The sequence below is a fragment of the Elephas maximus genome, chromosome 9 (assembly GCF_024166365.1).
Source record: "Elephas maximus indicus isolate mEleMax1 chromosome 9, mEleMax1 primary haplotype, whole genome shotgun sequence".
Classification (NCBI taxonomy): domain Eukaryota; kingdom Metazoa; phylum Chordata; class Mammalia; order Proboscidea; family Elephantidae; genus Elephas; species Elephas maximus.
Genome location: NC_064827.1, coordinates 80,745,768 through 80,759,268, shown reverse-complemented (window position 1 = coordinate 80,759,268; position 13,501 = coordinate 80,745,768). Strand labels below are relative to the sequence as shown.

At 45.6% G+C, this 13,501-nt stretch overlaps 1 protein-coding gene and 1 non-coding gene across 3 annotated transcripts; both read left to right on the top strand.

Annotated features, from left to right (window-relative positions):
- The first annotated feature begins 197 nt into the window (after positions 1-197).
- On the top strand, positions 198-12,055 carry TOR1A (torsin family 1 member A). Of its 2 annotated transcripts, XM_049897000.1 has the most exons (6): positions 198-572; positions 844-3,987; positions 4,684-4,949; positions 7,958-8,133; positions 8,217-8,344; positions 10,060-12,055. In XM_049897000.1, the coding sequence occupies exons 2-6, from the start codon at positions 3,711-3,713 to the stop codon at positions 10,308-10,310; spliced, it is 1,098 nt and encodes a 365-aa protein (XP_049752957.1). In that variant the 5' UTR covers positions 198-572; positions 844-3,710; the 3' UTR covers positions 10,311-12,055. The 2 variants fall into 2 exon arrangements, with proteins under 2 accessions (XP_049752957.1, XP_049752958.1); XM_049897001.1 differs by lacking the exon at positions 198-572 and having other exon boundaries at positions 823-3,987.
- TRNAQ-UUG (transfer RNA glutamine (anticodon UUG)) lies at positions 5,573-5,644 on the top strand. Its single transcript has one exon. It is a non-coding gene; the product is annotated as a tRNA-Gln (tRNA).
- Positions 12,056-13,501: the final 1,446 nt, after the last annotated feature.

The following is a 13,501-nucleotide window of genomic DNA, read 5'->3' as shown; positions in this document are numbered from 1 at the left end:
AGTTATGTAATGATGTAATTTGGCAACCATGTAATGATGTAGCCATCCTCCATTTTTTGTGGTCTGATGTAATTATCCTCCATTTTGTGGTATGTCATAAATCCTAGTCTATGCCTATGGTTATGATCCTATTTGGGAGTGAGTTGACTGTTACGTTAATGAGGCAGGATTAGGGTGAGATGTATCTTGAGTCACCACCTTATGAGAGAGTGTGACTCAAGTCACCACCTTTATTGCCCTTATTCAAGTCATACCCTTGCACTGCCTTGCTCAAGTAAGTGAAGTTTCCTTGAGGGTATAGTCTCCATCCAATATATGAATGCTCTGGCAAAGTTCTCTCTTTTGCTCTGGATCCTGCATCCGGCTTGTCATCATCTGACCTCTGATTCTTGGAACTTGGACCAGCAGCCTATCTGACCTGATTGGCCAGCTTCCACAGCCTGTAAGCCAACGGCCTGTCATCTGACCTGCTGATTTGGGTTTGTCAGCCCCTGCAAACCATGTGAGTCAGGAGAAGCCTCCAGCCTGACACCAGACCCACGGATTTGGGAACTGCCAGCCTCCACAACCATGTGAGCCATTTCCTTGACAGTTCGTGAGTTCTGTGAGACATAGCAGCAAATTACAGAATTCAGAAATGGGAGGGAGAGTACTGAGGGGAGGGGAAATAGTTGATTTTAGAGATGATGGAGTGGTACAGCAGTTTGGAAAAGTTAGACATTTGGGACATCTTTAACCTCTGCCTCATAGGAACCAGCTTTGTGCTGATCCTTATAAAAGAAATTATTCATTCACGATGTCAAAAAGTTGAACCTTAAAAATATTTCAACAAATGTTTTTCAGGTCCCTATGATGGTGCAGGGGTAACCAAGATGAATACTGAGGACCTAGCATATTCCCTGGCACACAACAAATATTTACTGAATGGAATGGATGGGTGAGTAGGTGAATGACACTGCTTGCCAGAGTAAGTGTAGCCTTTTGCCTGTTCTAAAAGTGGCCACCAGATGGCGAGAGCCAGGTTTTTCACTGTTGAAATAAGAATTTACAGATAAGCAAAGACAGGAGGCTCCTATGATCCCTATGGTGATGGATTAGAGTTAGAAACATCAGTACAAACTCATGTTTAGCATAATATACAGATAGTTACGTGTAGAAGTATTTATAAGTATGTGTATGCACATGGGTTAAAGTACACACATATATTTCTTTGCTCTGTCAGCTGAGAGGGCCTAAAATTAATGATTCCCCGGTATCAGCTAGCACACCTACTACCCAGATCTTGGTTACTAATACCCAAACCTGTTGCTGTCGGGTCGATTCCAACTCATAGCGACCCTATAGGACAGAGTAGAACTGCCCTGTAGGGTTTCCAAGGAGCAGCTGGTAGATTGAAACTGCTGACCTTTTGGTTAGCAGTCATGTCTCTTAACCACTGTGCCACCAGGGCTGCTTTCTAACACCATTCTCCAGTAAATGGGACTAGAGTTCCTATAAGAAATTGCTGTTTCTAGGACTGGGGTAGGAAATATACAAGATGAGCCCATGGCATCTTGTAGTGCCAGAAGGTAAAGAAGTGCTAAAAACAAAACAAATGAACAACAATAACAAAAAACCACACACTACCAGATCAGTAGGGGTATGTCAAAGGGACACAGGAGTCAACTAAAAGAACTGCCAATGGCCAAAGCTGGAACAACTTGAGTAACAAATAGACTATAATCCAAAGTATAAATATCCATCAGTCCATATGATACAAATGATTGAACAAATAAATGGGGGGAATGAGACAAATATCCCATGCAGAGGAATTCCGAATAATTTATGTGGATTCTTCACCCACAAGGAGGAGAAGCATAACTCCCCACTCGTTAAGTGTGGGCCTGAGCATAGTAACTTTCTTCCCAAGAATACAGTATGGAAAGAGGGGGGTTAACTTTACCGCAGAGAAATCTGACAAACACTACCTCAGTGAGGTGATCAAGACCAACGTTAACAGTTGATACATCGTGTTAAGAGTATATACTCTTGATACGACACTTTACCTCTGTGATCTTCACCAAAACCCATAATCCCTGTCTAATGAGAAAAACATGAGACAAATCCCAACTGAGGGACATTCTACAAAATACCTAACCAGTACTCCTCAAAACTGTTGAGGTCTTCAAAAACAAGAAAAGTCTGAGACCCTGAGGGACTGAAATACTGGGGTGAGGGCTGCGGACCATGATCTCGGGGGACATCTAGCTCAACTGGTATAACAGTTTATAAAGAAAATGTTCTACATCTTACTTTGGTGAGTAGCATCTGGGGCTTTAAAAGCTTGTGAGCAGCCATCTAAGATGCTCCACTGGTCCCACCCTGTCCAGAGCAAATGAGGATGAAGAAGACCAAAGACAAGAGAAAGATTAGTCCAAAGGACTAAGGGACCACAACTACCACAGCCTCCAGCAGTCTGAGTCCAGCACAACTAGATGGTACCCAGCTACCACCATCAACTGCTCTGACAGGGATCACAATAGATGTTCCTGGACAGATCGGGGGGAAAAAATGCAGAACAAAATTCTAACTAAAAAAAAAGACCAGACTTATTGGTCTGACAGAGGCTGGAGAAACCCTGAGAGTATAGCCCCTGACACCCTTTTAACTCCATACGGAAGTCACCCCGAGGTTCACCCTTTAGTGAGATTAGATATGCCCATAAAACAAGCAATAAAATATGTAGCTCAACCACATACACGAGACTAAATGGGCACACCAGCCCAGGGGCAAGGAAAAGAAGGCAGGGGACAGGAAAGCTGGACAAATGTAAATTGGGAACCCAAGGTCAAGAAGTGGAGTGTGTTGACACAGGGTTGGCAACCAATGTCACAGAACAATATGTGTATTAATTGTTTAATGAGAAACTGATTTGCTCTGTAAACCATCTAAAGCACTATTAAAAAAAAAAAAATGTCTGAGAAACTGTCACAACCAAAAAGAGCCTAAAGAGACATAATAACTAAATGTCAGGTGGTATCCTGGATGCGATCCTGGAACAGAAAAAGGACATTAGGTAAAGACCAAAGAAATGTGCATGAAGTATCAACTTTAAAACCAGAAAAACCAAACCTATTGCCATCGAATTGGACTCATAGTGACCGTAAAGAACAGGGCAGAACTGCCCCATAGGGTTTCCGAGGAGCGCCTGGTGGATTCAAATTGCCGACCTCTGCGTTATCACCCATAGCTCTTAAAGGTAGGCTACCAGGGTTTTCAGCACTAGTTGCTACTAATCCATGGATGGAAACCCTGGTGGTATAGTGGCTAAGAGTTCGGCTGCTAACCAAAAGGCCTGCAGTTCCAACCCACCAGGCGTTCCTTGGAAACCCTATGGGGCAGTTCTACTCATAGGGTTGTTATGAGTCCGAATCGATATCAACGGCAATGGGTTTGGTTTTGGCTTAATGTATCAATATTGGTTCATTAATTGCGAATGTAGCATACTAATGTAAGCTGTTAATACGGGAAGATATGTGGGAACTCTTACTATCTCCTCAATTTTTCTGTAAATCTAAAACTGTTCTAAAAAATGAATAGTATTATTTAAAAAAGGAAAACGGTGCCAGCCAGCGGCATAGCAGCCCCGACCTTCCGGAAGAAGGGAAGGGCTCTGCCCCCCACAAAGATGGCGGCCGCCAAAGTTGGGCGGAGACTCGCCCCGCTCAAAGATGGAGGCCAGGGCGGGGAGGAACCGGAAGCCCTTGTCGGTGGTAGCGCTTTACGGCGGTAAACCAAAGAATTGGCAGGGCGGTGCGGGTCCCGGCATGAAGCTGGGCCGGGTTGTTTTGGGCCTGCTGCTGCTGGCGCCGTTAGCGGTGCAGGCGGTGGAGCCCATCGCCCTGGGACTGGCCCTGGCCGGCGTCCTCACCAGCTACATCTCCTACCCGCGCCTCTACTGCCTCTTCGCCGAGTGCTGCGGCCAGAAGCGGAGCCTCAGCCGGGAAGGTAGGGCCGAGGCAGATGCTGGGAGCTGGCCCTCGGGCTGGGGTGTCGGAGGCGGGGTCGGTGCTCTAGGGGCTTCAGAAGCGTGGCAGAATTGGGGTGGGCCTGGGTAGGGGCCAGAGGCCGACTGGGGCCCGGACCCAGGAATCCGAGTGGCCCGGGTGTAGCTTGGGGCCTGGCTCTTTGACCACGACGACAGACTGAACTTTGGCCTCTGAGACTGGAGCCGCAGCTTGGGCTGCTTCGCGCAGAAACATGGGGTATATGAACCTAGTTTCAAACTTCCTCTAAAGAGAGTTTTGCTTCCATCCTAGCTAGGGACCGGAAGGATGATGGGGACTTTTCCGGAGCAGATCAGCAGTGGCTAAACTGCAGCCCTTTTCTTGCCTTGCCTTGAGGTGGGAGGAGCAGAAGCAGGGGCTAGGGGTGCAAACAGGTGGCAAAGGCAATAAAACCAAGGACGCTTTCACCCTCCCAATAGGAAGGAGCCTGGCTCACGGCCAGGGCGTTAGAATAGACAGGACTAGTAAAGGAAGAGCTTCCTGGACCTACAATTCACCTTTAGGACAAGTACAGTCCACATTACTTCAACATTTCACAAGATGCTTGAAGAACTTAGCTGGCTTTGTTGGCTTTCTTGTGGGCCTGTAAATTTTGCTAAATTTTACCTCTGTTCCCTACTGGCTTTGTTTTTCCCAGCACTGCAGAAGGATCTGGACAACAAGCTCTTTGGACAACATCTTGCAAAGAAAGTCATCTTAAATGCTGTGTTTGGCTTCCTAAACAACCCAAAGCCCAAGAAACCTCTCACCCTCTCTCTACATGGATGGACTGGCACCGGCAAAAATTTTGTCAGCAAAATCATCGCAGAGAATATTTACGAGGGTGGTCTGAACAGTGACTATGTCCACCTGTTTGTGGCCACACTGCACTTTCCACACGCCTCGAACATTACCTTGTATAAGGCAAGGGCAGAATTTTGGAATCCTTCCTGGATGACACTGGGTTTGGGGTTTCTTTGTGAGATGAGATTTGGGAATTCCATGTTGAAATTAGTGAACACTGAAAATGGCTAAATGTGTTAGTTCCTGTTGGAAAGATCTGGAAGTTATAGAGTGTTTGAGATGCTTGGTACAATTATACCACCATACCTTTGGGGTGGTTTCTGAAAACAGGCCCAGTGATACCCAGTTTAGTAAGTGGGATCATAGAATTTTAGAGATGGACATAATCAGATCAGCTTAAAGGTGATCACACCTGACTCATTTTATAAAATGAGGAAATGTTTCTAGACAGACCTCCGTTTGTTTTAACTTACTTTTGCAAAGTGGTTTTACAGTTTAATTCACTTATTAACAACCTGGGCTTTGGGAGCAGACATACCTGGATTTGAGTCCTAACTCTCCACACCACCAGCTGTGCAGTCTTGGGAAAGTGGCCTCACCTCTCAGGCTCTTCGGTAAAATGGTGGCTGTGTGAATTTAATTAGTTCTGTATGTAAAGTACTTAACGGGGTGCCTGGCACATTAGCATTCAAACAAATGTTAACTATTGCCTTTTTATGGGGCCCTGGTGGTGCTTGGGTGGTGGCCCCATGGTGTAATGGTAAGCACTCTGGACTTTGAATCCAGCGATCCGAGTTCAAGTCTCGGTGGGACCTTACAAGTTTGGCGCCCTGGTGGCGCAGTGATTAGCAGCTTGGCTGCTAACCAGAAGGTTGGCAGTTCCAATCCAGCAGCTGCTCTTTGGAAATCCTATGGGGCAGTTTTACTCTTACCTATAGCGTCGAACAGGTTTTAAGAGACTCTGGTGGCGTAGTGGCGAAGTGCTACAGCTGCTAACCAAAGGGTTGGCTGTTCAGATCCACCAGGTGCTCCTTGGAAACTCTATAGGGCAGTTCTACTCTGTCCCATAGGGTCGCTATGAGTCAGAATCGACTCGACGGCACTGGGTGGGGTGGTGCTTGGAAACCCTGGTAGCATGGTGGTTAAGTGCTACTGCTGTAACCAAAAGGTCAGCAGTGCGAATCCACCAGACACTCCTTGGAAACCCTATGGGGCAGTTCTACTCTGTCCTGTAGGGTCACTATGAGTCAGAATCAACTTGATGGGAATGGGTTTGGCTCTTTTTGTTTGGCGGCGAAAATTGTTAAGCACAACGTTTAAGTGCTAGGCTGCCAATGGTTGGTATTCATCCAGTGGATCTGCAGGAGAAAGACCTGGCGATCTTCTTCCATAAAGACTACAGCCAAGAAAATCCTATGGGGCAGTTCTACTCTGTCACATGTGATCACAGTGAGTCGGAATTGACTGGATTTGACCAACAACACTGCCTTTTTTAAATCCATGTAATAAACCAAGAGAGCCGATACTTATTTCTTACCTGTTGGAACATGTTTTTCCATTCTGCCTGGGTTAGCATTAGGTTTGCCAATCATCCGGGGTTCCCCGAATGCTGGACTTCAAGTGCTAAAACTAGGTCAAGTCCCAGGCAAATGGGAATAAGTTGGTCATCGTAGTTAGCGTTCAGACGCCACTAACTAGCGGTGTGACTTTAGGCAAGTTACTTAACCTCTCTGCCTCAATTTCCTCATCTATACAATAGGGAAGGATTCCTTGGGTGGCACAAGTGAACATTAAGCGCTCAACTACTAACCTAAAGTTTGGCAGTTCAAACCCACCCAGAGTCGCCTGGGAAGACAGTTTTGGTGCTCTGCTTTCAAAAGGTCACAGCCTTGAAAACCCTGTGGAGCAGTTCTACTCTGCACACCTGGTGTTGTCTCAACTTGACTGCAACTAGCAACAAAACAGGGAATGCTATAGTAACTACCTTGATGGATTTTGGGAGGTCACAGTAAAACGTCTTGTGAACAGTGCTCAGAGAGCGTCTACCCTACAGTGCTTAAGGTTCTCTGTCACTGCTTGTTAGTATAGGTAACAGAGTGGGAAAGCTTTGGCTGTTGAAACCTAACTTATCCGGGGGTGAATTCTAGTTTAAATAGTTCACTTGTGGCCTCAGAAGCCACTTCTGCTCTCCTAAGGTTCTTTTCTATAAATAGGCTAGCCCACACCTACAGAGTAGAATTAACTGTTTCAATTAGATATATACAGGGAACATTGTAACTATGATGATAGTAGGCAGGTAAAAACCAAAGTCATTAAGTCAAGACCTACAATGTACCTTTCAGAATTTTCCGCAGAAGACAAGTAGCTAATTTTCCCCTGTCACCTAGGAAAGCATTACCAGAAGCACAGCTCAACTTTCTGACTAAATGGCTTAGAAGTTCTCTTACCTTGATTGCTTAGTATTATAAGAACCACCTAAACGCGTTTCTGTTTAGGTGAATGTATCTCAGAAACTCGAGTGCTACCTCACCAAACATCCCTGAGCATGTGTGCGCGGGAGTTCAGTTGCCTTGACGAAGTCAGCGTGCATCCCGTAACTTTCCCTATCTGAAAGTTAGAGCCCCTTCTCCCAGCTGTTCTTAGGATTCAATCAGAGGGTAGGTCACTTGGTTTCTGCTTTCTTCCAAGAAGGCTGGTGTACATGGAATATACATGAATGTTGTCCTTTTGATGTGAAGGACCGACAACGCACAGACAGAGCATCGATGCGACATCTCACAACATAGCAATTATAATCAAAGTGTGGGGCTTTGGAATCAGGCAGAGCTGAGTTCAGATCCCAGCTCTGCCATGTACTGATTGTATAATCTTGGGCAAGTTAAACTCTGTGCCTCAGTTTCCTCATCTGTAAAATGGGTATGACATTGCCCACCACACGGAACTACAGTGAGAAACAAGAGAACTCAGGCTTGTAACGTTCTCAGCGCAGTGCCGAGCACAGAGTAAGCACTCCAAAAGCAGCCGTTGTTCTTAGTGCTAAAAAGGAGTTGTAGTTAACAATGCTTGTGCTTATTGTTCAAGTCCACTTGATAAAAATTTTATATTGGCTTTTTTCCCTTGTAATTCAGGATCAGTTACAGCTGTGGATTCGAGGCAATGTGAGTGCCTGTGCACGCTCCATCTTCATATTTGATGAAATGGATAAAATGCACGCCGGCCTCATAGATGCCATCAAACCTTTCCTAGACTATTACGACCTGGTGGATGGGGTCTCTTATCAGAAAGCCATCTTCATATTTCTCAGGTAAGATCAGGCCTGGGATGTGACTGAAGAACTGGGAGCCTGAGCCTGTGGGTTTCAGGAGAAAACTTGAACTTACTTTGCAGCAATGCTGGGGCAGAGAGAATCACAGATGTGGCTTTAGATTTCTGGAGAAATGGAAAGCAGAGGGAAGAAATCAAGCTCAAAGACATGGAGCATGCCTTGTCTGTGTCAGTCTTCAATAACAAGAACAGTAAGTAGGACCATCCGTTAATCATCACATCTTGTCCCTAATCCGGTGCCTTTAAGTCTTAAGGCATCAGCTGCACCATCACCTGGGAGCTAGTTAGAATGCAAATGCTCAGCCTCTTCTCACCTGCTGAATTCGAGGGAATTTCTGGGGGAATTTGTGTTAAACTCCAGATGACTCTTACACACACTAAAGTTTAGATGCACTATTTTAATGAGACAGAAATGTTTGATCATTGAGGGCTTGAAGATCAGTGCCCGCATTTTCTTCAGCTAAGTCATTTTCTTTTGTAGAAGAAAAGGTGACTGAATAAGGAAGACTGCTGTAGGTGCCTCTGGGGGAGGAGATGACCTGTTAGGTCCCTTCCTTTGTTTATGTTGCCCTAGAACTCTGAGGTCCTGGGCCCTAGACTAACCACCAAACAGTGATTGGTCCTGATTCTGTCCCAGGCACTGTGTGAAACCCTTTATCTGCATGTTTCATTTAATCCTCATAATAACCTCCTGAGGTAGAAACTCTCATCCCTATTTTACAGATAAGGAAGCTGAGGCTCAGATGTAGCAACCATACTGCCTGTTAGGTGTCTCTGATTCCAGAGCCTGAGCTTTTAACTGCCTCTTCATTGACCATCACCCACACCTTTGACCCTGAGCCCTGGAAAGGGAAAGCCATCAAGATGTCTGTCTGCTCTATTTCCAGGGCCTAGGGCATGCCTGGCACAGAGTAGGCCTTTGGGAAATGAGGTACCTGAGTGAGCCCAGAAGAAGTGGAAGCTTATCTCACTTGTCACTACTGTTCATCAGTTGTGTGCCAGAGATTCCACCCCTAAATATTTTTCGAGCACCAACTGTGTGCAAAGCACTATTGAGAAAGATATAAACCCTAGTCTTTGAGGAGCTTATGTTAGGGAGCTGAGTCACAAGAATTAAACAGCAAGGTGGAAGGGAAACAGTTCACGTGAAGAAACGCCGTGGGCTGGTGGGTGTCCAGTGGGTGCTATGCAGTTTCAGAGAAGGGAGAGGTGCTCTGGGTCAAGAGTCCTGGGAACCAGGTGAGGGGATGTGACAGGGTAGGCGCAGTGCCGGTCCTCACCCAGGGGAAAAGACACATAGGCAAAGGCCATGCCCTTATGTTAGTAAAAGAGCGCTACCTTCATACATTTTTACTCTGGATCCTAGTTTTTGGTCCCCAAAATGCTCTGTACAGTTTGGATGCACTGGCCACAGTGGGTTTCTGTCCAGCTGCTGAAACTCCAGGGAGAGTTGCAAGTTTACCTTCCCACAGAAAGGCAGGTGACTGCGTCATTCCCCAGAAACTGTTCTTCTCACCATTTGCTTTCTTTGAAACTTTGTCAGCTTGCTTCTTTTCCTGCTCTTCCCCTCTGCTTGTTCCTGGCCCCAGGCACACTGAGGTTGTAAACCTCTCCCCACCTCAAATCTTTACATCTTAAGAGGCCTTCCTGAAGTGGCAGTGTAGCTGAGGTGTCCCTGTTTCCATTCCGGCGGATCACTCTGCCCTTTGCCTTCATAAACCCATCACAGCATGTAATTGCTTATCGGTGAGCTCACTGTTGAGTGTCTGTCATCCTTGCTGCTCACAAGCTCCAGGGCCTGGCCTAGAACATGGCAGCTAGTCAACACTCAGTAGGTATGTGTTGGATGGGTGAGTGGATGGACGGATGGACGGATGGATGAACAGCATCTTTTTCTTGTTCCCAGGTGGCTTCTGGCACAGCAGCTTAATTGACCGAAATCTCATTGATTATTTTGTTCCCTTCCTCCCCCTGGAATACAAACACCTGAAAATGTGCATCCGGGTTGAAATGCAGTCCCGAGGCTACGAAATTGACGAAGACATTGTGACCAGAGTGGCTGAGGAGATGACATTTTTCCCCAAAGAGGAGAGAGTTTTTTCTGATAAAGGCTGCAAAACTGTGTTCACCAAGTTAGATTACTACTATGATGACTGATCCCACTGGAGTCTTCATGTGACACTGGAGAAGAATGAATTCAAAACTCACCTGCTTCCCCACTCTTCTCCCTGGAAGAGGAGTAAAATGCGTTTTTCCTGTTTGATATGACAGGAACTCTTCTGGGCGCTGTTTTCACTCAGCCGAGTGAAGGCCATCACAACCTTACCATTGACGTCGGTGCCGCCTCCAGAGCCTTCGGAGGAGGAAGTAGCCAGCTCCCAGCCGCCTCGTACCAGTGCTTATGATTTTTTAAAAATCATGTTTTAATTACAAGTGTTTCTGTTTCAAGGAAGGACGAGTAAGTTTTACGGAAAATGTGGTGACTTTATTTAAAATGGTTTTTTAACATTATGAGACACTTTTCAGACTCTTAAGTTGTTGGCCCTGCGTTGATTTTTTAAGTCCCTGTCTTTATAACATATAACGTGAAGTGTCTTTACTGCAAAAAAGCCCAAGCACAAGTCCTCAGCATTTGTTCTGTGGGATAGCCTTGCTGGGGACAGAGGCTGGAGCAGTAAGCAAATCTCTCATAGGATGACCACAGCCAGCACTGCAAGGGCAACACAGCGTTTAGATAAAAGGACAAGTGTGTCAGGGGGATCAAAACTTTCCAGGGTGCACAGGCTCGTCACAGATAGGTCTTTTTTTTTTTTTTTTTTTTTTTCTTGTTCATGTAGAAGTCCACAGCCATAGTTCCCTGGACTCTAGCTTTTTGAGGGATTTGGTAAAGGCGGAGCCCAGCAGCAGCTGAGCAGGAGGGAGGAGAGAGAAGTCAAGGCATTTATTCCTCAGCTCCGTCACCTGTGAAGCTACCTCTGCTCTACCTGACTGAGTTCTGATCCCCTCTCCCCTTGTGGTCCCTGCAGCTGTGGGCCCCAAACCTTGCACTCCTTGTGATTCCCTGCACCCTGCTTTGTAATTAGTCCTTTGGAAAATAAACTGCCCAAATTCTCCTAATTAGAGTGTGCCATAGTAAGTTAGGTCTTAAATGTCCTTTTCAAGGGTTTTGATCTTAGTAACGTTGTGAACAGTGGGAATGAGCCTAGTAATGATGTGAACAGGCTAACTGAAGGTTTGTAAGGATCAGCGTTTACTTGAAAGAAAAGTATCAGCTTGTCACTTGCCAGTCATTCAGGCTTCTCAAAGGAAGGCCCTTTTCTACCCTCCATTCCTGAATGATGGAATCCCTGGTGGCGCAGTGGTTAGGAGCTATGGCTGCCAACCAAAAGGTTGGTGGTTCATATCCACCAGGCATTCCTTGGAAACCCTATGGGGCAGTTCTATTCTGTGCCATAGGGTTGCTACGAGTCGGGATCAACAGGTTTGGTTTTGGTTTTTGGTATTCTTGAATGAACCACACGCAGTCTCTCTACTGGATTCTAAATTGTCTGGCAAGTTTTGCTATATTTTTTAAAAACCTTGCTCTTTTAACACTGGTTCTTGTTATGTTAAAACCTTCTAGGAAAGCTTAGCTGCCCCTCCTGAGCCTGCTGAGAACAGTGTTTCTATTTATAAAAGCAAATACCTACCACTTCACAATAAAACTGTATTTTGTAATTTGTGAATACATTTTTAAGAGGAAAATAATAAACCCGTCTGCTGTTAGCCTTGTGTACTTAAGCTATGAATTAAGACAACAGATGCAGTCCCCGTGGGAATGAGATGAAGTCTGAAGCCAGGGCTCTTTAAGGAGCCTGAGACACACTGGTGCTTTGCTTAGCTGCTGGGGGTACTGCACTCAGATGCAAGGGCCCTGAAGGCCAAGTCTAGAGACTTAACTCCAGCTGAGATGCAAGGCAGGAATGCTGAGCACTGCAGGAGACTAAACAAGTACCAGTTGCTGTCGATTCTGACTTATGGCTACCCGATGTGTGCAGGGTAGAACTGAGCTCCATGGGGTTTTCGTGGCTGTGACCTTTTGGAAGATCACCAGGCCTTTCTTCCCAGGCACCTCTGGGTGGGTTTGAACCGCCCTTTTGGTTAGGGTCGCTATGAGCTGGAATTGACTCAGCGGCAACGGGTTTTGGGTTTTTTTGTTTTGGCTAGTGGTCGAGCGCTTAACTATTTGAGCCATCCAGGGACTCCTGTAGGATACTAAACACCTTGTTTTATCCAACATGCATATAAAAAAAAAAAAAATTTTTTTTTTTTTTATATATACCGTGTTTTATCCAACATGCATATATGTACCTACAAATGGCCAGGTTCCTATGGAGTGTGAATCTGTTTAGAGAGCTCGCAGGGACGCTTTTTAGCAGACAGAAGACCGGTTGGCAAGGCTCTTGAGTTGGCTTCTGGGTTAACAGGATCCCTCTGCCTTGCAGGTATCCAGCCTATACAAGGGCTCCTCTTTAGGGCTGCCCAGGTCTCCTAAGTGCTAGAAAGTTCTTGGTGCCTTAAACTTTTCGGAGCCAAAGCTGGCCTGTTGGCTTGAACTCAGCCACCAGGCCTGGTTCTGTTCCCAGGAGTCAGATGAGGTCTAATCTTTCCATTTGAAGATGACAATTCTGGCACCTGGGAGTTCCCAGTTAGTGAACACAGTGGTCCCCTTATTTTTTGAAAGTTCCATTTTTGTAGATGAGGCAGTATGGAGTAAAGCAGAAACTGCATCAGGCTGGGAAACAGCCCTGGAAAGTTTCATGGGACTTGAGCACTGTCATTTGCAAAATGAGGGGACTGGGCAAGGTGATGGCAAAAAGGGATTAAACTTTCTAGAAAATCAGCTAATTCTCAGTCCTGTGAGGAGGGTCAGTGTTACCAATTTACTAACAGAGGTAAGATGCCAGGTTAAGTGTGGTTAAGCTGAGACCTGATTAATATAACTAGGATTTCATATTATCTATCAATTCTGGGCAGAAAGACCCAGCAGTTAGATGTCCTGGTTCTGAGCTGGGCCCTTGCTCAGGTTCAGAATGTCAACAGAGTCATGTTTTCCTAGTGCCTCAATTTCCTTCCGACATTAGTTTTAGGAGTCTATACTTGTTAGAAGTCCATCTGTTTCTGATGAAAACACCCATCATTTAATTCAATTTCAACTTCATATTTGTTTGGAGATAATAGCCTTTAAGGTAAGTATTGATTCTGCATGATGCAAAGACTGCCAACCGACATGTCCAAGGTTATGGTAAGCCTAATGACACCTGAGCTGTTAAACAGCCTTTATTCAAGCTCAACAGTGTTAGCAGATA